A 26928-nucleotide genomic window follows, 5' to 3' on the forward strand; every position below is an offset into this window, starting at 1 on the left:
CCCCCACCTCTCACCCCCTACCCAGACCACAGTGATTGATTCAGAATAAGCATGACCCAAGCCAGGGACTTCTGTTACAACTACTCAGAGATCTCTCTTTCCAGTACGGTTGCTCAGCTGACAGAAAATAAGCAGGAAGCTGCCAGTGGCTGGTGGCCATCATAAAGGAAGCTACATATAGGAAGCAGGATGTGAGCGAGAACACTCATTACAATTTGAAAGCTCACCTGGATCCAGGTGGACATGAAGCGAGACCCAACTCTACCCCTCTCCCATAGGTAAACCAATAAATTCCCTTCTGCTTTTTGCTTAAACCAGTTAGAGGGGCACCTGGGTGGCTCAGTCAGTTAAGTGTCCAACTCTCAGTCGGTTAAGTATCCGACTCTTGACTTCAGCTCAGGTCTTGAGCTCAGGGTCTCGAGTTTAAGCCCTGCATCAGGCTCCATGCTGGGCATGCTGGGCATGGAGCCTACTTAAAAAAAATAAAATAAAATGTGCTTAAACCAGTTTGAGCTGGGCTTCTATCCCATGCACTGAAAGACTTTGAACCAATGCATCCGTTTACCAGGCTGTTTCACAAACTGGAAACGCTCCTCCCTCCATGTTCCACATATCAGAAGCCTCCTTGTTCTCCCAGACCTGGCTGGAGTGCCATCTCCATGAGACTATCGTCATTCCGATCCTAATGATTATCTTTTCTTTCCTGCTATTTGTCTTGCAGCAGTGATTATACCAATCTGCCTTGAATTCGAGCTGATATTTACATCTTTCTTTCTTCTACTAATCCATAAGATCCTAAAGGCAATGACATGTCTTATTAATCATTTTATTTTCCTCAGTCTAACAAAACAAACAGTAAGATCTGTTGAATTAAACTTTTATTCCATCTAGCACTCTACCTAAAACATACAACACTGTTACTCTTTCTTCCTACTTTTATTTTGAAAAAATCAATTCTTCACCTCCTATAAGACCCATTTTCTTTCAGCAAAGAAATCCTATCCTAACCATATTAGAGGATTATAGCATACATAAATCCCAGGATACCAATACCAAAACAATTCCTATTCAATGAAAGAAATATATATGTGTTTCTTTGTCCCCCTTATAAGAATTTTACTATTTTTTATATTAAAATATTATTTTTATTAACCTCCTTTCATGTTGAAGTGATAGGCATGTTCAAAATAGTAAAGCTTATAGCTGGTATTAAAAAGTGAGGAGAAGCTTCTAAAGACACTTGAACAAAATGACACAAAAGCACATCTCTGAGATGAAATTACTTTTCTGACAGAGTCTTTAAGATGACACTATCTGTTTCTGCTCTTTAGGCACGGAAAAGAACCAGACAGTATTCAAGCTACATTAGCATTTTCCCTGGTTATTCCAACTGCAAAGCTTCGAGGCTGCACCATTGCTTCACAACACCTGAACTTGGAGAATGCTCACAGCACTTGCAAGTGAAAAAGTAGAACTAAATATCTGATGATGATAGTGGGACTTGTGAGTACATTTGACAAGAAATACCGAATTAGAATCCCTAAAATTTCTCCACAGTGAAAACGAATCTAACAATTAAATTAAACATGACTATGAATGTAGATGAAGATACAAGAAAGATACAGGGCTCCCAAGAAAACAACCAAAAATAAAAAATTAAGAGTCCTGAGACTACTGTAATTCATTCTCTCTCCGACTCTAGATCAGTGCTTGTAGCTGAGGTGAAGTTTTTCTCACCAAAGCATGACAAATTATACTGTGGAAATAAGAAAGAAAGAAGAAAGGAAGGGAGGAAGGAAGGGAGGGAGGGAGAGAGAGGGGAGGGAAGGAAGGAAGGAAGGAAGGAAGGGTTACTAGGAAAAATAATGGCCACGTGTGTGGATAATGCAGAATGTCAAAACGCGATAAACGTTTCTAAGTTCTTACTCTGAATTTCTGCACTGATGTTGTTGCAGACCAGTAACAAAGGGATCACAGACCCAGATCAGTCTAGAGACTACACATTGAGTAGCACTCCTTGGATAATTCACACAGCTTCCTAGTGTCTCAGTTCCCTTATCTGGCAAGACTGCTCAGTTTACACAGAGAGGAAGACGGTGAGGGGGTGGCGAGGCAGGGCTGGGAGAGGAATCCTTACAGAAGAGAAGAGATGAGTTCAAAGAAACAAACCAACTTTTCCTTTAGCCAATAATAGTAACCATTTCTCCAGCAATGATCCCAGCACCCCTTAAATCCTGCCCCTATAACTACACATTGAAAAAGAAAATTAACAAAAAGCCAGTAAATGAACAAAACATCTGCTTTGATTCCATATTCTCTGAAACAACTCGTTAAAGTGACATGAAAGAAGATCCATGTGATTATACATTTGTATCTGTGATACAACAAATACATATTGCTAGAAATGAAGGAGGAAAATATATGCAACAATACAATTCTTTTTTTAAAGGATGTTAAGGATGTTAAAGGCTGCAGAATTCAAGAGTTCACTGAGCTGAAAAGGCACAGCAAGAAAATTACTTTTTGCTATTTGCACAATTTTTAAAATATGCATTAAGTAACAATAACATAAAAGGTGAGCTAGAATATGCCCCTGTTTTAACTAGTATATTAATCTCATAACTCTTTAGAGTAAAAGAACTCAGTATTTTAAAAAATAATTTAGCTTTGAGTTAAGAACACTTAAGAACACTTCTTTAGTTAGGTAAAGACTTCTTAAACATGACAGCAAAAGCACAGGCAACAAAAGAAAAACAGACAAATTGGACTTCACCAAAGTTAAAAACTCCTGTGCTTCAAAGGACAGCATCCAGAAAGTGAAATTGACACAGAACTGGAGAAAATATTCACAAATTATATATCTAATAAGAGGCTAGTAACTAGAATATATAAAGAACCCCTAAAACTTAAAAAGACAGCCTAATTGGAAAATGAGAAAAGGTTTTGAGTAGGCATTCTCTGAAGAAGATACACAAATGGTCAATATGTACATGAAAAGATGATCAACATCCTTAGTCATTAGAGAAATGCAAATCAAAACCAGGATGAGACAGCACCTAATACCTACTAGGATGACTAAAGCAAAGACAGACAATAACAAGTGTTGAAGAGGATGGGGAGAAATGGAAACCTTCTCACATTGCTTATAGACATGCAAGATGGTATAACACTCTGGTAAACAGTTTGACAATACCTCAAAAAGTGAAACTTTCTGGTACCACAGGACCCAGCAAATCCACTCCTAAGTATATACCCGGGAGAAATGAAAACATATTCATTCACATAAAAACTTACACACACATGTTCATAGCAGTATTATTAATGATAGCCAAAAAAAGAAACTCAAAACTCTATTAACTGATGAATGGACAAACAAAATATGGTATATCCACACCACTGAAGTATTATCGGGCTATAAAAAGGAGTGAAGTACTGACAGGAGCTACCATACAGATGAACTTCAAAAACATCATACTAAGTAAAAGAAGCCAGACACAGAAGGCCACATATTTTGTGATTCCATTTAAATAAATGTCTAGATTAGGCAAATCTACACATATAGAAAGTAGATTCATGGTTGCTTAGGCCCATGGGCATGGGGGGGAAAGGGGTAAATGGGAAGTATCTGCTTAGAAATAGGGTTTCTCTTTTGTGACAATGAAAATGTTCTAAAATTTATTGGAGTGATACTTGCACAGCTCTGTTAACTTACTTAAAACTACTGAATTGTATACTTTAATGGGTAAATTCTATGGTCATGTTAATTATAGCTCAATAATATTACTTTTTTAAAAACAGAATACTTTAAGAATCCTAGATTCTGCCCCAAAACTTGCTGATGGACTCTATAAAATCAGTCATCCCTTTTAATTTAATAATCATGTATCTTCTCAAAAGCCATAATTTTAGAAGGATTAATAAAGAAATTGACTCAATCTCAGCTACGATTCTGTATTGCAAGTTACTACTCATATATAAGCAAAAAGCCCTTCAAAAAAATAATGTACTCAAGTTGATTCTTATGCCCTTCTTACAGAGACATTTTCTTTAATAGTATCTATATATTTTCTTAAGATTTTATTTATTTGACAGAGATCACAAGTAGGCAGAGAGGCAGGCAGACAGAGAGGGGGAAGCAGGCTCCCTGCTGAGCAGAGAGCCCAATGAGGGGCTCGATCCCAAGACTCTGGGATCATTATCAGAGCCAAAGGCAGACGCTTAATCCACTAAGCTACCCAGGCACCCCTCTATATTATTTTTTTTAAGGATTTTATCTATTTATTTGACAGAGAGAGCAAGAGGGCACAAGGAGAGGGAGCAGAAGAGGGAGAGGGAGAAGCAGGCTCTCCACTGAGCAAGGTGCCTGACACAGCTCCATTCCAGGACCCTGGGATCATGACCTGAGCTGAAGGAAGACACTTAACTAACTCAGCCACCCAAGCGCCCCAGTGTCTGTATTATTTTTAAATCTACAGCATTTGTATCCCATTTTCCTTGAAGTACTGAAGTAAGGACCCTGAAATTCACTCTCAATTTTGAAAAAAAAAAAATGCTGATAAGCAGATACCAAAGACTGTATAATCTTTGTAAAAATTTAAAAAACAATTTTTGCCTTAATCCACTCTGTGTCTATTTATTAACAGAGCATTTATTTGTTCTTAGTGAATCTGCAGCCTTATATGAGTGGTGTGTGCTACGCTTTCTGTTTGGACATGTATGGTCTTTAACCGTATACCACTGGACTCTGAAATAAGAATAATGAGATAATGATTGGTACACTTGTGTCCTAATAATTTCAGGCCACTTTTTCCCCCACTGTTTTTTTCCAGGTATAGCTTTATGAATCTTCCAATATAGTTCAAATTTATTCAAATATTCTCAAGAGTTTGCAAGTTTTTTAGTCACTTACTATTGAGTTCATGTATAAAATGAGTGACTCCCTCCATGGGCTACAGGTGCCTATCTACAAAACTTTCCCAACTGTAATATTTCTTTATTCTCAAATTCTCATTATCTGCTCAATGGAGAAAAGCTGAGGCACAGAGAGGTAGAATGGTTCCCAGCAAAGGCATGATCCATTTATTACAGAAAACTGAACTAGTAACTGTTTTCAACACAGAGTACTCAATTCAAACAACGATCCTCTACCATGAATCTCTAAAACTTCCAACTGAAAAACCTACAAAATCCAGTAAAATGTATGAGTTAAACAATACAAAAGACAGACAACACCTCAGGCACACAGCTGTGTCAAACACAGAAAGAAACACTTAGCCAAGGCAATCCTTAGATAAACAGGCTGGACAGCTATAATACCTTGCATTTAACAAGTCCTTACTATGGGCCAGGAAGTGTTCTAAGCTCTGTGTAGGCTTATCCTACTTAATCCTCATAACAGCCATAGGACATGGGTGGTTACTATCCTCAGTTTCTTAGATGAGGAAACTCAAATAGCTCAAACAACTTTGCTGGAGGTCACAGAGATGAAAAACAAGGCCAGTACTCTAACCCAGACAGTTTGATGACAGAAGCTGTTCTTAACCGCTGTGCTGCATTTTTAGGGTGACTGGGTTATATCTCATCCTATACCTGCCCCCAAAAAGAATGAAACTGGAAAGAGAAGTCCAAGAGAAGGCTCACTTAAGCTCTATCCCCATATATCTGGATATTTACCAGATAGATTACCAGATAATTACCAAATAATTACCAGGTAGACTGGATGTTCACTGTTAACTCAAACTCAAATTTATATATAAATATATTTATATTTATATTATAATAAAACTAAAAATTTTTAAAAAGATTTTATTTATTTGACAGAGATCTAAGTAGGCAGAGAGGCAGGCAGAGAGAGAGGGGGAAGCAGGCTTCCCACTGAGCAGAGAGCCAGATGCGGGGCTCGATCCCAGGACCCTGGGATCATGACCTGAGCTAAAGGTAGAGGCTTAACCCACTGAACCACCCAGATGCCCCTAAAACTAAAAATTTTTTATGGAAAGGGACAGTTCCTTTCCCCTGTTTATAGCATCTAGGTTCTTCTAGAAAGCTAGCATTCATGCTAATGAATATCTAAGATTTGACTGACACTTTCTGGACTACCTTCGACTGGGAACATACTCCTTCCCCAAGGAATGATTTCAGCAGGTCAGTTGTGAAAATGCTTTAGGACAAACAGATTCTATATTATTAGGATAACAGACATGCAAAAGCAAAGGCACCACCGACAAGCTACCTAAACTATTTGATTGGATCCTTTACTCAGAAACATGAAGCAATAACCAAGGCTTCCAGACATTTGAGGAAAACCATTAGCAGGAAGGAAAAGGACCAAGGTTTAAAACCTAACTCCCAGACAAAGCACAATCAACTTAGAGAATCAAATACAAATGTTACAGACTTTAACAATGCAAAAATAATTTAATTATGCAAACTGGAATTGAAGAAGGAGAAGAGAGGTGGAAGAAAGGTTAGGGTCACAAATTTCCTGAAATTTTATAACAAAGAGTCAATTGGTACGTCTGGAGTTCAGCACAAACCTTTTACAAAATAAGAACATTATTTGAGTCAAAAGCAAACACAATAAAAACTAAAAATAAAATTAAAAACCAGGAGGCAGAAGTGGGAGAGGAGTTTTGAAGACTCATTGTCATGAAGGGAATCAACAGATACTGCTTAAGGTTGAGCAAATGAGTATACTATTATATTATTCTACAGAAGCACAACATCCAGTGTTATTATGGTAACTACAGAAGACACTGGAACATGTGGCTACTTGGGGAACAGACAGGTTAGGGTGGGGTGAACAAGAAGGCTTTTACTTTTATTGCATATCCTTCTGTTCTTTTTCAACCATATGCATGTCTCTTGTAATGAGAAGGAAAAACTCGTCTAATTCTTTAAGTAGCATGGCACAGAGGGACCGAAGAAATTGAAGTTTGCTACTTAAGAGTTGGATGTTCTGGCCAAGAGACCAAAACCTTACTGAGTCTCCATTTCTACAATAAAATGGGGAAAATGTCTCCCACACAGGGTCTTTCTGAGGCCACTAAAGGAATATGCATGAAAGAAACTAGTTCAGAGCCAGACAAATTTCTCAATGAATATTAATGTATTTCTTCCTTGAAGATGCTACCCCGGCCACCAGCACAGTCACCTCTAAGGAAGAAAGAAGTGGAATCCTTTAGAATCCTTTAGAATCCTATGCAGGTTGGCATGCCTTCCTCTGAAATAAATTTGATCAGTCCACTGTCTTTTTTTTTTTCCTTAAGATTTTATTTTTAAGTTTTCTCTATACCCACTGTGGGGCTCAAACTTACAACCCCAAGATCAAGAGTCATATGTTCTACCAACTAAGCCAGCCGGTACTCCTGTCAGTCCACTGTCTTGAAGAACCTTTGCTTTTTGATTTCTAAACTCTAAATTCACCCTTTAGCTCAGGCTACAAACAGGAGAAACAACTGAAAACAGGAAGCCATATATTCCAACTTCGCCAAACTCAGAGACAGCAAGGAAGAAAAGCCAGGTGCGTGCCTAAGTCTTAGGAAATACAGTACTCTGCCAGAGCCAAAAACACCTTTACCCTCTGCCTGGCGCTGACACCTGAAGGTCTGTGAGTGGGGCCCATACTCCCTTGGGTTAAAGCATTGCCCTTATAAACATGCAGTTACTGATGAAAACCCAGTTTTTGGACTTGGGCTCCAAATGTTCTTTTCAGCACCTTTTCCCACTCTCTCTCCAGAAAACTTCAGGAACCATGTAAAACTCACTTAAATAAATGCCCCCACCCCCTGCTCCACAACTGACTCCACAACCTCTCAGAATATAATGTTTATGCTTTGGTTAATTCAATATAATGCAAAAACGTATGACTGACTCAGTCAACAGACTAGAGAGGAAAACCAATGAAGCCAGTTTTTTGCCTAGGTACAGACCAAATTAACTGAACAGTGTAACACATCCTAGTTACTATTTTCGGAATCTGCCTTACTAGAAACTTAGATTGATAATCACCTTATTTCAGGTGATTGTCTTCTCCTTCCAGCTAGATTACATGTCTCTTGAAAACAGGAATTTTGTTTTAGTCATCTTTGAATTCCCCTTCCTCATGGATTGTGTAAACAACCGCTCATTTACTGTATTAAAGATGCATTACTTTGCATAATGCTGAGGGTTTTTTTTTTTTAAGACTTTATTTATTTATTTATTTGACAGAGAGAGAGAGAGAGAGATCACAAATAGGCAGAGCAGCCGGAAGGGGGGTGGGGGGGAAGCAGGCTCCCTGCTGAGCAGAGAGCTTGATGTGAGGCTCGATCCCAGGACCTTGAGATCATGACCTGAGACGAGGGCAGAGGCTTAACCCACTGAGCCACCCAGTGCTCAGTATAATACCCAATGCTGAGTATTATTAACTTTCTGATCTTTCTTAACTAGTCCACTTTGTTATAGTCTTATTGGTCTCCACTGTTCTATTTTTAGGTATTTTCCCATTCAATGGCATAAAACTTAGGTGATTCTCAATAATTATGTTTTTATTTACTCATATGTACCTTTGTATCATGAAAATATTTCACATCAGTGTACTTTACGTTTCCAATCACACAGTATATTATCTTGAATGTTCAAACTGTTTCCTCCTTTTTATTATTACCCCAAATTATAACCCTGCACTCCTACCAAAATACTTGAAACTTGCTATATACATTACAGAAGGACTAAAGTAATCATCTTTTTTATATTGCTATAATACACACATGGTAGCAACTGGTATGTTGAAATAACAAAAGGTTAAAAAAAAAAACCTCAAGTGCAACATTAACGTAGGTCATAAACACCAATATGTGTGCAAACAAGTCTCAGTTCTCAGAATAAAATTTAAAAATATGAGTTTAAGTATCAAAAATCACATGACACTATGGTAGGAAAAATCTTTACCCTAAATGGTAAGTTATTGAAGGAACCTTTTTCCCCTGGTTTTAAACAATGTTTCATATTCTACTAGAATCCAGAGAAAAGTCAAGCATCTTTTATAAGAACAGATTAGTGCTAAACCTAATTTTACACAAAAAGATATCTTCCCCAAAAGTTTGATGTGCAACGTGTAGAAATTTACACATTAAATGTATGTGTGTGCACATCAATGGATTTATATCTAAGCTTGTTTTTTATATCTAACCTTGTTTTAGATGCATTGTGAGAGCTCATTATTTACAGGCAACCCAGAGATAATCTTTTTTAAAAGCAATCCTCTGAAATAAGTGATCTGTATGTTTTTTTAACCTCAATTTTCATATGCTAGACTTTCTTAAAGAAAGGTACACCAAATAGAAAAAAATCATTATTTACTCTTATAAATTATAATCAAGACAGCTTAGTCCTTTTCCTTAATCCTCAGCTTTAAAAAAAATAGTTCCATTTCTAAACCAAGTTTTTTTTCATATAAACCTACATCCTTGCAATGCCTACAGTCTTCAGGAGCCTATACTTGGGAATTTTTAGTTAAGAAGATACCAGGACAATAAATGACTGTGTTATATCTTCAGCTTCATTTTAGCCTTCCTATATTCACACCCTAGAGGTTCCAGATTCTTATCCACAAAGTGATTATGGTTTAGGACTGAATCAGATTTGTAACAAATGTCCACCGGGATTCTTCGACCTATCATCGACGGGTAGAGCCGATATATGTCTTCTAGCTCATCGAATCTGTTCACCTTACCTCAGGGACTTCCCACAATGCTATATGGTTAGAAGCCTTCTTTCACAAATGACGAAAATGAATGAAAAATGGTTTCAGAATAGAAAAATGGAAACCCAAGTCATTATATAGTGTCTAAAGGCTACCCTGCCTCTCCCACCTTAGTGCCCAAGCAAGCATTCTAACATACGTACAATAAGGGATATTCTTCTTTAAGGTTTGAGTTTCATTTTCTCTAATTTTATCTGATTATTGATACACACCACTTATATTAACATTTCCATATATCCAGTCACACAATACAATAAAACTTCTAACAGAGATCTAGACTGGAAACCATTGTGATTTGTTTTAAATTTCCCAGAAAAAATAAGGCACAAAGTTAATAAAATAGAAATTTCCAGTAAGTATGGTTTTTTATAAATATTACCACACCAAAATGAAACCAACAGCAGTCATGCAATTATGCATAAACAAAATACAGATTCTTACTACTTTTCTTAAAAGCTAATTCAGCATGTCTCTCTCTCCTTTTTTACTATTGCCTTAAAGTGTATTTCCACTCAAAAAATAAAAATAAAAAGCACTTCCAAAGAGAGAGAAGAAAAAATTACAAACTACAATATTTTTACACTACAAGCTATACAAAAATCTGTCACCATCCATGTTACAAATTCTAGTCATCAATAAGGTACTTTTTTTCGATGCGCCACTCAAAAATCAATTATATCAACTCTTTTGTATAGAGAAGCAGCACACCTTTCAGGCAACTAGTATTAATGAGTAGACATGACTATAGAGTCTCCATCTGTTTCTCTGACAAAGCTGTGGCTACTCTAGTCTCTCATTGAAATTCCATTAATCTGGTGTACCAAGGTCCAATGCGAAAATCAAAACTCCATCTAACCCTTTATCAGCTCACAATAACCTACAAGTGAACTCTGCCTGTTAGCATGCAGCAAGTTATGATTTTGCTATCAATCAGGCAGTTGGCCAATAAAAAAAAAAAAAAAAGGCAGGCTGGAAACAGTGTGTCTGGCAGGGTTTGAAGACTTTGTTTTTGTTTTCTGTTTTCATCCCCCTTCAATTTCTATAGGGTGTCTGGACCTTGTGAGATTATGCATTATTCTCCTTGGCTGTGATTTAATTGCTACCAGCAATCAAGTCGAAGCATCACTGAAGTGTGCTTGAATTTCATTAGAAGATATAACTTATGCTACTTTCCTACAGTACCTAATAAACCATAAAGAAACCAAAACACATATGGCTTGAGGGAATAACTGGAAAATTAGGTAGCCATTTGGGAACTGAGTGAACTTTTGAACCAGAGGAACAGAGAAAAAGAAATATTAAAGGAAAAGACAGACTTAGAATGCACACAAAGATGTGCAGGTTTGACCTTTTCAGTACCTTGAAAATTACATTAGCATTATGAAAAATACATATCATGTTTAGAGTTTATAATCCATCAAAGTTGAGATACTTAGTTAGTGCCTACCATAAGGTAAAAGTCAAAAGGACAAAACAACAATCTGATTTGACAAAAGGCCTTTTGGTGACCTGAGCTAATTTAGTTATACTTATTGTTAAATGCATTATCTTTTTATAATTAATATATCATTAGACTGAGGTCCCATAATGAAGGAAAATTTATTTGGCAAGGGAAAGAAAATGCATTTCAAATCTAAGTTGAAGGGAGAGAGACTGATATGACTAGATGACATTTCAGAGCGGAAATTAAAAATCCAAGTGGTAGTTTTAAAATTAATTTATAATATTCTTAGGAGAAAAAATAAAACTATCATATACAGTATTTTTATATACCAAAAATGAGTGATACTAAAAGTTAAATTTTCAATCTGTGTAAGAACTGCTTACACCAACACTAATGAAAATGCACCTATATTTAACAAAAAAACTTAATGCTATACATAAATATAAGTTTTGAAACAATATTCAAGTACTGATTATGTAATCTTTTAACAATAAATCTTTTTCTTGCTATTAATGTATTTCCTATATATTTGGTTATGAAAACAAACATGATAAGTTACTTACTCATAATAAAGAAAATGTGATAATTACGTAAATGCATTATAATTTAATAACAACTCAATTTTTCTACCAAAACACTGGCCCTCATAGATATTTAATTGTTGGAGCTCTTAGGTTACAATTTCTTAAAGAATGTAAATAATGCTTCCTTGTATTTCAAATTATTTATGCTATTTTTTAAAACTCTGAGCATATATACTCCATGAACATTATGTGTGTGTGCGTGTATATTCTCTTACATATAAATATTCTCTGTATATGTATACATATACCCACCTACTCATTTCTATCTACCAACACTTAACAATGAAGCAAAACAAATCATTGTAATGTGTCTGAAAAACAGTTCTACTCAAATAATAATTCACTGTTTTGCCTGAAAATATTATTTCATCAATTATAAAATATTTTCTAGTAGAAATGCTTCTGAAGACCAGGTTAGAAAGGGTAACGCTCTGTTTCAGACAAGAACTGTGACCAAAGAGAAATGTGCATCTTTTTTAAAAAATAGGGAAAATGAGAGAAAGAAATCTCTTCCTTTAAAAATAGAAATTAAATGTTTGCCAAAATGTAAAATTCAACATAAAATGGATATGATTATTATTGCTACACATTGTACAAAGTTCTGAATATAAAAAAAAGATTGTGTTGTTCTGAATCAGTGGTTAGAATGTTTATCACTTATGCATGTACTTGACTTATCCCTGTTCTGCAATAGACATAATTTTATACCTCATAAAAGCAATTTATGTTTCCAAAGGGAATAATCTGGATAACATAAAATGTGGAGTGCTCTGTTGCAGGAAGCATATTTTCATTCAGCAATTGTATTTAGAGATGGAACTGCACAGTTTGATCATCACATAGTGGCAGAAGGCATTATTCACTTCTGTGTCTCCGTGAAACTTTGAGTGCCACGAATTAATATGCATGGCTAATTTATCGATACACATTCTTAATTTATAACCATATATCAGCCTTATAAGGTCTCTAGGATGTAGATACACTCAACTGGCTAGAACAGAGAAAGCACGTGCTACACTAAAAGCAAGTTTCATAAGTTGGGCGAGTTTTTTAAAATTACGAAGAGATAAACAATTGACTTTATTACTCATTCAATTAATACAGAACATTATAAAAAAACAATATTACTGCATAATGTGGGCTATCTTTAGGTGACAATCAGGAAAATGAGAATGTGTATTAAAAGAAGCATTTGATGAAAACCTGTCTTAATGTGAGAAGGCAATGTAAGAATAATTAATTTAATATTTTATGAACTCATTTTATATGTTTTCAAAAAATGAGAATAAAAATCTTTTTCATTATTTATAAAATAAATAATACAAGAAGCCATTCAACAGCACAATAAAATTAAGCAAGAATCTGATAATATTAAATTAACCAACAAACTCACTAATAATATTCACACTGTGATGTAAACACTCTCTTAAAAATTCTAGTCAAGAAAATTTCCTAGGAAAAGAAGGAACTACATACTTAAGAAAACCACTAGAGAGAGCTCTTCTGTTCCTTAAAAGGTTCTGGTAAAGGTAAGTTAACTGAAGCCTCCACATTTCCTGCTTTCTGACAAGACTACCACCTCTACACACTGCATTGTCTTGTGTTGGAACATCTAGAGGTATATTCGATGGCAAAACAACACATACCTTCAGAGTGAGCTTCATCATCTTTATCATATCTTTCTGAGGCTAGGGATACAGTGTCTGGAGGTCCAGCAAAAGGGTCATCATATTCTTCCCCATCTTCTGCGTCACCTATAGAAGAATCGGAGAAAAGCCTTTTATATAGGTCAGCCATCTTTAAAATATGTTACTTTGTCAAGAGAGGTAAATTTCACTCTTAAACCTAGTCACTGTCATGGAAAAACAGAGTAAAAACAGGTCCTATTTTAATTTATATCTATTGTAACTTAAATAGTTTCTGGAAGTCAGTGGACAACTGTTTATTTCTGATACAAAAGTACACAAGTTCCAAAATTATGATGGTCTCTACAAAGATGAATATAAAAAAAGTAGAAGCAAGCTAAAACAAGAGTGTGTACCCAAAACAAACAAAAAAGAAAAAGAACCAAAATAATAACCAAAAAAAAAAAAAAGGAAAGCACAACAGAGAAAGTAATTCAAGTTGATTCCATTTACCTACTCAATAATTTGAAAAATTATGATGAGAAATTGATAATTCAAAGCCACATACACATTTTAGGTTTTCATGAAACATCACAGGGTTACATTAGAGTAGATTAAAAATACTCAGTTACATTTTCAAGAGCAGGAATCCTTCATGGGAAAAACTACTTTAAAACTCATATAACCCTTTTAAATTCAAACAAAGTGATTTACAACCTGACACCTTCAATTTTCATTCAGTAATATGTTGTCATTTTTTTTTAATGTTCTAGCCAGTTTTTACATGATTTCCAAATCCTAGGTTGGTTGGTTGCTTGGTTTGAAGTTATTTAATCCCCACAATAAAATTTTATTGTGGCTTGGGTTTTTTTTCACATACTCATTTGGAATAATTTTTTTTAAAGGAGTGTGTCAGATATTTGCTAGCTTGGTCACATATAAGCACTCATTTTTTCAACCATATTCAACCACATCCAAAGAAAATTCAATAAAATTCAAAATAATGTATCCTTAATACTGTATCAATTATCTGTTAATTCAAGAGAAAACCAGCTACCTCAGGGAGTACTCAAAAAGCAGGATGAAAACCTCCATGGGAATCTGAGAGAACCTACACTATTACTTTAAGACCATGGTTGCTGAGCAGACCCCGATTAAAGCTACCATTCTCTCCAAAACAAAATCTGTATCCTCTGACATCACACCCTATTTTTTACCATTATTTTTGGTAGAGGAAAAGCCCCTTTCAAAACACTGTCAAAATAATAAAGAAAAATCAATACTCAGCTCTATTTCTTTATAATTTTGGCATTTTGTCAGTATCCATCATCCTTATCCTGAAAAAGATAGGGCTATCTCCCATCAAGGCAGTAAGAGCAGAGCACAGAGGACTATCTTACTGTCCTTGGTGATTCTAATGCCAGGTATATCATATGTGGATGTTTCCTCCCCAAATAAAACTCCAAGGAATACATGTAAACACTATTCATTCTTTACATCTTAATTTCTTTTTCTTTTAAAATGTTCAAAGTAGGAAGCCTGGGTGGCTCAGTTGGTTAAGCATCTGCCTTTGGCTCAGGTCATGACCTCAGGGTCCTGGGATTGAGACCCACATCGCATTGGCTCCTTGCTCAGTGGGGAGAATGCTTCCCCCTTTGCCCCTCCCCCAATTCATGCTCTCCTTGTCACATGCGCGCGCTCTCTCTCTCTCTCAAATAAATAAAATCTTTTAAAACAGAAGAAGAAGAAGAAAACTAAAATGTTCAAAATATTTAAATACTTTTGGGAACATTCAGTGATCCCTTACAGTGTTTCTCTTATGGAAAGCAGCATGCTCTGACTCAAAATATGAGATAAGAGAGAACCTCATTTAGTGCTAGGAAAACTATGTTCAGACATGGAATGGCAGTTCGTGGGACATCCTGTAGTAAAGATCACAAAATCCTCAACTGCTCTTAGTTGCTGAAGATTCCTTATATTCTCAATAAAGTAAGAATTGCTATGGCATGGATTTGCTAAGGATATTTCATATCATGAACTATAAAACAAATATTGCTATGAAAAAAAAAAAAGTATCAGGATACCTCAAATATATTGCCCTGACTTGGCACATAGCATATTATACTATCATGAATATAAAAATATAAGAGTAAAAGCAACAAACACATGGAAATGATTTTGAAAAGATTCAGATGCTCAGGTTTAAATCTGTTAAGCTCCCTATGGAAATACAGAGAAAAAAATTAAAAGTTAAAAAGTTTTGAAAATCAGGATTTGTCATCTTTTGACAATATCCATTACATGTTTTTATCTGTGCATCCATGTATAGACACATACACACATGCACACACCAATCTATGTTTATATATGTATGCACACAGCAAAAAGATCATTATTTTAAAACAGAAGAAGAAAACTAAATAAACTAAATAAATAACTAAATAAAGCTAAACATAATATTTATGGGCTAAGAATGTTTTTATACAAATTGGTTACTAACATGTTAGAGTCTTCTGGATTTTGTGTTTTAAAAAAAAATACATTTGTATCATTTAAGTGAAATCGTCTTCAGCTTACCATTCTAAGTACTGCAGCTCATTTCAAATGTTTTTTGTAATTAATGTGGTAATTTATATTTATCTAAAACAAAATAAATTAAATACTGCTACTGGCTTCTTCCCCTGCCCCTCTTGTTCTGCCTTTTTTAAGCTCCCTTGAATTAACCCAGAAGGTAAAAGAAAAAAATTTTTTTAATCTCTGTGGTATCTATATAGGGTTATTCCCTTTTCAACCCATATTAAGTTGAAATGACACATCATTTTTCAAAAAATGTTCTTCTTCAATTTACTGCTATTCCAGGGATGATCCATCCTTTTTCCTCCTTCCCAATTATTTTTTTTTTCAACCCAATAAAAAGCTGTATTATAAGGACCTTTAATTGAACACAGGGGTCGCTGTTGAGTAGTAGAAAGCTTTTTTTTTTTCCCCTCTTCCCCAGGGGCTGAGTATTTGTAGCTATACCTGCAAAGACTTCTATAAATTAAAAGGTAAATGTTCAACTTGTGTTTATGTAATAGAAAACTGAACTCCAAAGCAACAATGGGCATCAGGTAAACGTATCCAATACAATTTACAGACATAATTGAAAGCATTACAGCCTAATCAGACATCTAAAAGAAAAGCATGCTCAAATGAAATGTCTACAGAATCATTAGTTGGCAGCCATTCTATTACAATCACACATAATGTCAGTGGTGCCTTGAGCCTGTGCCAATGACAACAGCATAAATTTTGCATCTCATTTCTGTGGTCATAAAATTAATGATCAGTTTAAAAATACTTCTTTGTAAAAGTTATTGCGCAAAGAAAAGACATGAATGTGTCCCTGTTATGTACTCACAAGGATAATTATGGGGTTGTTGCTCATTAATACTGTTTCTTGTTTCCCTAGAAAACCATTTGATTTATCCCACAACTTTTAAAAGTTTAATTAACGATACAAAGTTAACAGTCTAAAAGACAATGATCCAAGACTTCCCTTCCTGTAATTTCAGGGGCAACTTAAATATCATGGCAAAAATCAAAGCTGAATCTTACCCACAGCAGCATATTTCTCTGATAAACATTTTTTAAGTTTACAATAGTTGAGTTCAAATCACTATTATCCCTTCCTTATTATACGGTTCATCATCAATTAACATTTTGCTAAATGCCTGGAGATGAAGCCCCCCAACAGCCAACAGTCATGATCTCTACCACTGCGGAAGGTGACGGAACCAATTTACTGCTGGTTTTGTCAAACACATCTGAAACACAATCGGATAAACATTAAACTAAATAATACACCTTAAACTGAGGTGATAGTCATTCCCCCTTTAGAGCATGAAAGGCAAACTTGAGGATAAAAAGGACTTGAGTGAAAACAAATTAATTTCTAATTCTCTACTCTATTCACTTGTCCAAATTAATTTCTCAAGTAATAACATACAACTAAATTGACAGAATTAAGCATTTAATGTGACATTTCTTACAGGAATCTGTAGTTTAATTCTTCAGACTTTGACGGATTTGGGTCACCACAAAGAAGGAGATTCTGTTCATAACTCATCTGCAATTGGAAGGCTTAACAGCAAGCATACGTGAGGCGGAGCTTTAAAATAAGGATATCATTTCTCAAGCACTACCTCTGAAATATATTTCTACTACTATAGGCCCCATAATTTCAGACATACTTAACACATTTGTACAAGGCCAGAGACGGGGGGGCACAGAGGAAGTTCAAGTTATTTGCTCAGATTTCATTGGTGGGATAACTTTCAACCAAACATATAATTTATTTAAAAGGATAAAGGAAACAAAATTAAACATCATGCAAACTTTTGACTTTTCTGTGCTCTTAAGGATTCCATCAGAACAAACTAAAATGAATATAAATGAATCTAAAATAAATGGACCTAACAGTCCAGCTATTTTTAAAAAAGCACTTTAGTCCATTAATAAACTTAGTAACACAAATGAGGTCAAAGGAAATTACTAAGTAAATCTATGTATATTTAACAATATCAATGAAGTCTCAATGACAAAATCGATTACATATTTTTTTAATTAGATGGAAAATATTTTAAAGAAGAAAATTGGAGCTTTTTAGGTACAGCATCTAAAGGGAACTGAAAAACAATAGAGTCACATTTTTAAGCTATAGACACTAATATTTTACAAATCTGAAAATATCCTCTTGAAATATTTGTCTCGTGTTAATATGTCCTTCTTTCAACAACTTATAAATTCCTCAAAAATTATTTGAAAACTGAATTGTAAATCAAAATTTACTTAAATCCTCTTGATAAATGAAGAGGAATCTGAGAATATACATAAATATACTATTTATTGAATGTCAGTAGACATATATGTCATGCATGGGTATCTTCACATTATTTTAATCATTCTATAAAGAAACTAATCAAACCTAAATTACACTGGAGTAAAAAAAAAAAGACTAATATAAGGGCAAGATACAAGTAAAACTTTTTTATCATATATCTAATGGATATTAGAAAATTCTGTCTTATACTCAGTAACAGTCTTTACTCAATTAGTAATATATTTTCATTAGAAAAATAATTACTTCAGGTCACGTTTAAGTGACTTATGACCATGTCATACGACAGTAACAAATTCTAAAATAACCATAATTATTCTAAAATAATTTTAAAAGTAGCTTAATTTTAGTGCATGAAGCCTAAATTCAGGAGTACACTCAATACTATTAGGCTATTTTGCAACCAAGAATAGGAAACTAGGGATAATTACCTCATCATGCACAATATTTGAAGGATATAAGGAGCTCTCTCTGAGGCGTCTGGATAGCTCACTCGGTTAAGTGTCTGACTCTTGATTTTTGGCTCAGGTCATGATCTAAAGGTCATGAGATCAAGCCCGGAGTTGTAGTCCATGCTCAGCCTGGAATAAGCTTGAGATTCTCTTTCTCCCCCCGCCTCTGCCCCATACCCACCCCCTTCTAAATAAATTAATACAATCTTCAGAAAAGATTCTCTCTCCCTCTCCTTCTACCTCTCCACTCGTTCATACACACACTCTCTCTTCCACAAATACATAAATAAATAAAATCTTCAAAAATAAAAAAGCCTTCTATACTAGATAGAATGGGCAAAATTTCAAATAAGTAACAGGGACCAGACCAAGCAAGATAGGTTCTAGTTGCTTAGATTCAAATCTTTCCTATATACAAGTAAAATTAAGGAATTAAGAAAATCCACTGATAATTTATTCTAAAGTCACAGTTTATCAGATCTAGACTTGAGTAGAGAAGGAGATATAATCAAGAATCCTTAATAAATTAAAGAAATGAAAGGGAAATTTTCAGATAGCAACTGAAAATTATTATAAACAGCAAACAGAAAATTAACTTAATGAACAAGCTTCAATATCTAGGAGTTACTGTAATAAAATAAGTTTCTACAAGTTCAAACTGTTCTCACCAAAAAAAAAAAAAAAAAAGGAAATACTTTTTAAAAATCCTCTAAGATCTATGCAGCTCGGTGTTTCAACAACTGTATCAGTTCAACTCATTTTAAGAACTGAAAAACAACAAACTATAAATTCTCTATTGTTAAATCTCAGGATGATGGGGTAGTACCTACAGTGTAAGGGGAGGGAGGAGATACGGAGTAAGGAAGGATGATAAACATCCATGTACATTAGACAAAGAATTAATCCACTAATTAGAAATTAATAACTGAATTAATTCATTTTACTTAAGAACACTTTACTTGGTCCTCTTTTCTTCCATTAATGATACTAAAATCATATTTAACTGACATTTTAAAAAGATAAAATAGGTGAAATAGGAATATAAAAGTAAAAAGGAGGAAAACATCCTCTGTTTACTTCATTGTGACCCCATATTGACCTGAGGGGGACAGAGAGAGGGAGAGAGAAAAAGAGAAAGAGCAGGAAAACAGCCAAAAGGAATTCTGCCCAGGTCTGCTTGGATGAAGACAACCCAAAACCCCAAAGAGAAAATGTAAGAAGAAAAACAAAAGCAGCACTATCAAAACATACTTAGGTGAATTTACTCAATGTAGAGATCTGATCATTACTAATTTCCTATTTTTTAAAAAAAAGTATCCTGAATAATTACTTTGTAACTATGAAATCTGTGCTAACTTTGCTACTCCTAACTACGGGAATTTTTTTTTTTTTTTAAGAATAAAGCTGAATATATTTTGAGGGTATAATGACATAAAATTATTCAGCTTCTCATATTTCTCCAAGGTATATACCTAATTTAACCATAGGCTTACTTTTAAGCAGTCACTCTTGGTGATTAGTTAACTCAACACAGGAGTAGTGAATTCAAATGGCTTATTCTGAGAAAGATGGTTATGGGGAATCTCTGAATTCTGCGATGTTTGAATTCCTATTCTAGGCTCATTTTTCACTTTCTATCAAATACTAGCAATTTCCATTCTCTTTAGAGGCAAAGACATATCTCAGCAAAATAATTTTAATATCTACACATCTGAACAAGTCATAAACCAGAATACCAAAGGCAAAGTTCCTACCCAATTATTGAATCATATAGTTATACAATGACTTCATTATTACGCTTTCTTAGCTTAAAATTTTTAAATGTACTAGTAATTAAGCCACAATGAGAGTTTGATAAATTATCACTGGAACAGAGTATGTCTTTTAAGACAGAACCTGAAATCTAGTATTCCTCTATGAACAGTGCTGTATAAATGTTACAATAAGAACACATAAACTGGGGCGCCTGGGTGGCTCAGTAACCAAAGCCTCTGCCTTCGGCTCAGGTCATGATCTCAGGGTCCTGGGAGCCTGCTTCCTCCTCTCTCTCGGCCTGCTTCTCTGCCTACTTGTGATCTCTGTCTGTCAAATAAATAAATAAAATCTTAAAAAAAAAAAAAAGAACACATAAACTCATTATTTCTATATTCAATTAAGCAAAATACAGATGATTAAACCCACAGTTCAGGACTGGATGTCAAGTACAAAAAAGTGGGTATATGTGGGGAAGAAGAGTTTCCTGCTCTTCTCTTTGATAGTGTTAAAATTTTCCATATGAAAAAAAAAATCTCATTCCCTCCAATCACATGGATCTTGATGATTTAATGCAAAAAGAAACTATGGGGGCGCCTGGGTGGCTCAGTGGGTTAAAGCCTCTGCCTTTGGCTCAGGTCATGATCCCAAGGTCCTGGGATTGAGCCCCACATCGGGCTCTCTGCTCAGCGGGAAGCCTGCTTCCTCCTCTCTCTCTCTCTCTCTCTGCGTGCCTCTCTGCCTAATCATGATCTCTGTCTGTCAAATAAATAAATAAAATCGTAAAAAAAAAAAAAAAAGAAAGAAAAGAAAAGAAACTATGGCTTCCTTATAACTGTTTGGATTTAGGTCTGCCTCGTGAAGTACTTCATTTATGGAAACTACCAATACTTTCTCCCTTATCAGTTGGTAGAGATAGGAATTACTCGGTGGTATCTGTTAACTCCAGTTAGAAGATGCCATACTGTTTTTCCTAAACCCAGATCCTAACTCCCCATTGGTTAGCTGACCTCATGTTGTGACCCTCATCCCAGCATCCATAGGCTCCAGGTCATGACCCATGAATTAGCATCCTGGAAGTGAGGGCCGTACCCAGTTTCTCTTATAGAACTGAAGACGTGAAGGAGTAGGAACTTCCTATGCCCTTCCTGATTTGGTTTTCAATACATTAAGCAACCATCCCCTAAATCTAAAGGAAGTCAATCAGGTTACCAGCACTCTCACATACTGTGAAAAAATTAAGTTCAACCCCTTCTCTGAAAATTTCTATAGCATACATTTATTCATACTAAAAGAATCACAATAATAAAAACAAGTATTTGAAAAAGGTTTTACTCATCCTTTCAAACAAAAACTGATACTGTTTTAAGACAATCACTCTTTAAAAACATTACCTATGAGCAGTGAGCCACAGGCCCTCCTGATCCCATCACAGCTATAAAATCATCTCTGCTGGGTTAAATGGTGTTAGCTTAGTGTCTCACCTCTTCTCTCCCAGATTATTCCATGTATACCTGCAAGTTCATACTTCTCTTAACAAAGTTCTGCCACAATGTGAAAAAACATTAAAGCACCTAAGACTATTAAATACATAAGATTTCTGCATCAGGAGACTGTGCAGACTAGATTCTGGATATGCTTTTTAATTTTTTTCTCAGCAGGGGGAGCTAGCACTCTCATGTTGAAAGTCTAAGTATACAATATGGAAATTTAAATTTTGATCCCAACTATCAAATTTCAGTATGTTTTAGATTACCCTACTGAACATCTCCATAAGGATAAAATATTTCAAGGTGGACAAACTTAAGAATTTACCTTTGTCTTGAAAGTCCTGAAGATAGCTGGAAAATAAAGCAAGAATATTGTATTTTAAAATGAGGGTTGACAAATCGAAACAAGGTTTATACATTGGCAATAATTCACACCTATTTTAAAATATGTATCATAAAGACACGTTTAGAGAAAAAAGCACTTCCTATCCTGAAATGACAATTCCAAAAGCCTTATGGATTTATAACAAAAGTATAAAAACCCAGGATACAGTCATAGCATTAAAATCTTTAGTATCCATGATATACATTATATTTACTCATTTCCATATCTAGAGGTATTTATATTAAAATTCTCAACCTACCTTTGTCCTATTATTTAAACCAAATATATCTTCAATAATTAAACAGTTGGATTTTACTAGAATGCTTAGAAAAAATACATAATCAAGAACCTTAAAAAAAGATAATATGATAATCATGTCAGTTTTTAAAAACTATCATAGAGGACATATATTTTGTCCTTTAAAATATTTAACACCAATTCAGTTAGGACATAAAGAAAGGTAATTCCAAGATAATTCTTTATTAAAATGTTAACTACGAAGCTGCTTCTAAGTAAGAAATAAAAAACAGCAAGTAAGTGACTTACATAGACTTTACATCTTTTATCTTCTTAATAAGGGATTCTCTCTTTTCCTTTGCTTTCTTGGATAAATTTTCCCCTCTCAGTGTGTCTGCCACAAATGTTTCAACATCTAAACCATGAAATATAAGAAACAGGATACAAATTATAGGAAAGAATCATTTTTTGTGAAGACAAATAAGACAATGATTGTTTCTACCCATAAGTGCTAATATCTGTACAATTTGTTACAGTTATTTATCAATCCAAAGCATAACAGTTGAAATATGTTTCAAATACTAAGTTGGACAAATCTGCTCACCACTTAGCTAATAAAATTTGTATGCTCTACTTATGCTTAGCACAGCAAATGCTATTTGGATGTTTGGCATCATTAAACCAGAGAGAAGCTCACAAGTTTTAATAAACTATGGTGCCCCATAAAACAAATTCCCTCATATAAAAGCAAGCACAGAGCTTTTATGCATGTGTTACTATCATTTTGTAGTATTTTGTAAGCTCCTGTATAAACGGGTCATTCACAATATTATATCAATATAAGCTAATGTCTCTGGCAAGGGCCTGTTTTTTCCAGTGTAATCCATTTTCAGGTATGTGCAATATTTAATGTGTTAAAGGAAAAAATAAATCCCTTCTTCTAGCCAAGATTCCAAATCAAACCCTCTTCCTTCCTACCTGCCCCATCCATTCTACCAACCACCTTCAGAAAAAAAAAAAAAGATCGTCTGCTATGTGGTTTTGTGTGTTCTTGCTTTCTGCCTGGGTATTACCACCTGGAAATATTTCTTTAAATAAAGGAAGAAGTGGCAAAAGTAGATTCATCCACTATTTAAAAATATAGTAACCTAGAAATAAGATCTCCATGGTTTCATATAACATTTCCACTTAAAATTTAATAAACTTGTAAATTATTCTGCTTTCTAGTTCTTTCTAGTACAAAATTCCAACTAGTCTTTACTGGTTTGACTTTATAATAGCCCCATTCATATTGTTCATGAACCATTGTGCAACTTTAAGTTAATTTTATATTCAGATGTTCAAATCTTACTTTGAGATATCTCATATAAAGGATACCATAAAAAAAATTTTAAAGTCGGTATGAGTGCAAACCATCCATATTTCATATTGAAGGGATGTATGTATGTTTTACTTTCTTTTTATTTAACTACTCTGTCCCCTAACTCACACTGATAAAAAGACAGTATCAAAGCATATAATAGTATATGTAATTAATTCAAAGCATTACAATAGTTTTTCAACTGTACTTATAATTAACAATTTAAAACCCAGTATTTGAGATAGAATGTTGTAATTGATTTTAAATTCTTCATTACAATAGTATCTTGATCCAATAAGCAAAGGTGATTAAACTGTTATCCCAAACATTCATAATAAATGTATAATGATCATTTTTCACTAAATCAATATGACAAGTGAAAGAATTAAAATTTAGTCTTGGAATAATTTTTTTAAAATAGCTTTCTGTTCAAAGTCCATTACTGACTAATATTACACGTAAGTATCAAAACGAAATGAAAGCAAAATGCCACAGCGTCTCTTTACTTAAGATGTCCATATTTTGAAGAGGAGAATATATAGACATAATCCATAACCAGGGCAAATTAGAGCCAGACTTCTACAGTGAGTTCGAAATAATGAAACTTACTTAAACACACACACCACACACACACACACACACACACACACACAAAAGCACTCTCCTTTAAACTCTTTAAATTTTGTATCCAGGGAAACAAGCAACCTTTGGACATTCAGACATTAGCTGAAATGGAGATCACTGGCTTCTCTGATACGGTGACAGTACACCTACTCAAAAAGCGGAGTAAGGGAAGAAGTAGCACGTCTACTGCTGGTTCTTTCATCCAACCGGACTCAATACTTGGGAGAGTCTCTGGCACAAAGACTGGAGAATAATCTGCTTAATGTTAGTTTCACTCAGTGTCTGTCTTTAATTCCCTCATCCACGAGTATTTAATTGCCTATTTTACATTTTCATTACACAGTCCAAATTTAAACAAACAGGATCTATTTTCTATCTCCGGAAGCAATAGCAGAAGGAATTATAGCCCAAGAGTTATTTCTTTAAAAGGTCGTTTCAGTTCTATAAAAACTCAGAAAACAGAAAAAGCTCCAATGCTCTATACAGGGTTTCCTAACACTGCCAAAAAATATTTTTAAAATTCTGACCCATGCTATTTTATGAGGAAAAGCTTGTTGAAAGAGTGTGAGACTGCTAGGAGAACCGTGTTGTTTGTTTGTTGAAAGGGAGAAGATTCCAAGATCTGGCAAGGGAAAACATCTATAGTTTTAGAGTAATCTTGATGTATTCTTAAGCTAATCCCAGAAAAGGGGTTTAAGCAACTAAAAAGATTTAATAAACACTGAATTTTTTAATTAATTATTTCCCAAGGAGAGACGAGTGTAAGAACCGTTTTTGCTGTTTTCTTGTGTTTTTTTTTTTTTTTCTTTTTTAACAAATAAGTTAGGAACTTGAAAGTGGAATTGATTCCTGAAATCTTAGTTTGTTGGTGCCCACAGATTCCATCGATTTTGACGTTTTTGATATCTGGGCTATTTCTTAAAATCCACACTGTGCCCATTTATTTTGGAATTGAAAAAAACCAGCCTCTCCCAGGCACCGACACCCTCTGGATGCGCGGGGGACTCTTCCGCCGCGTCCCTGCGCAAAGCAGGGACCCTGCTCGCCCAGCGCAAAGACTGGGCGAGCGCTCAGCTGTTACTCCGGGCTTTCCTGGGAGACACTTCCGCTCCGCGTTCCTCGAACACTCGACACTTGGGAGTGTTAAACCCCCGGGGTTCCCGTCCTAGGAGCTGTGAGCAGGGAGCACGGGTTTGGGGCAGCGCCCTCGCCAGACAAATGGAACTGAATCTGCGGCTTTGTAGCTCAGAGCCAGGGTAATATTTCAAAAGCGGGCAATAAAAGTCCTGGACGAATCAAGCGCTCCTCTGGCTGGTTGGAGAAGAGATTTGAAGCTTTTTATTGTGCTCTGAATAGCCCTGCAAAACGGTAAACTAGCAAGCGCATTAGCCCTCTTCTACCTTCCTTTAGGGGTCGTGTCCCTCGGTTGATATGTAGATTTCACTGACTCCAGACTGCCTGTAATTCGGGGAACAGTGGTAATTCGATTGTAAGAAAAGGTCAGCCTGCCTCCTCCCCAGCCTCTCTGTCTGGCGAGTCAGAATTCCTCTTCCTCAGAGGGAGGGGTATCAAGTCACGCACGCACTCATCCAAGCTTGGGGACCCGCCTGGCCCGCGCCGAGAAAGCGCAGTTCCGGGGAGCCCCAACGCTGCACCACCCCACCGGCAGCCACGCAGACTGCGGGTCAGTGCTGCTGGCATTTAACCCCAGAATCAGGCTCGGCTCCATCAGCCTCTACCCCCGCGTCATCACCAAGGAAAAAGTTATCCCAGAGACTGTAAATGTGGTGGTGATTTTTCTTCCTTTTACACCTTAACACTGCCAAGAATAAACCTTATCTCCCGGTACAACTGTAAAGATCTGGGGGAGAGGGCGCTCAGAAGATCAGACTTACAACTGCTCTGTCGATAACTGTTAAGGTCTCAAAACAAAATTAAAAGATGACATCATGTCTTGGCCCAGCAATCTCAAGCAGTTTAAGTTGGAAACCTCTCAAAAGCCAGCACAATCCCTAAGAGGCAAACATAGCACACACCAAACCATGGAATGGCATTCTAATTTCCTCTTTTTTTCTTTTTCTGTAGGTATGGAGCCCCAGAAAAACGGCCTACCTCCCACGTCTTTCCCTATAAGTCCAAGTGGCTAGAACAGGTATCTAATAGAGAGAGAGAGAAACACTGACTGCTTTCTACCACCTTCCATATGGATCACATAGTGAAAAACTTGAACCCACAAAAGGTTAGAGCAATTTTTAAATTCTGGCAAACAAAAAAATAAACTGCCACCCTTTCAAAGCTCAGTACCTAGGTTCCCACTCTTGAAGAAAGCTGAGGTTTGGCCACTTGCCCTC

General features: G+C 35.4%; 1 protein-coding gene across 3 annotated transcripts in view; it reads right to left on the reverse strand.

Annotated features, from left to right (window-relative positions):
- Positions 1-26928, reverse strand: part of SKAP2 (src kinase associated phosphoprotein 2) — a 170067-nt gene that overhangs the window by 137100 nt on the left and 6039 nt on the right. For all 3 annotated transcript variants that reach the window (XM_044246264.1, XM_044246261.1, XM_044246263.1), the window contains exons 2-4: positions 22903-23008; positions 22297-22322; positions 13420-13527 (exon numbers count right to left, since the gene is read on the reverse strand). In XM_044246264.1, coding sequence (XP_044102199.1) covers positions 13420-13527; positions 22297-22322; positions 22903-23008 — 240 coding nt within the window. The remainder of the gene's footprint in view (positions 1-13419; positions 13528-22296; positions 22323-22902; positions 23009-26928) is intronic.

This window comes from Neovison vison, chromosome 4 (genome assembly GCF_020171115.1).
Source record: "Neovison vison isolate M4711 chromosome 4, ASM_NN_V1, whole genome shotgun sequence".
Lineage (NCBI taxonomy): Eukaryota > Metazoa > Chordata > Mammalia > Carnivora > Mustelidae > Neogale > Neogale vison.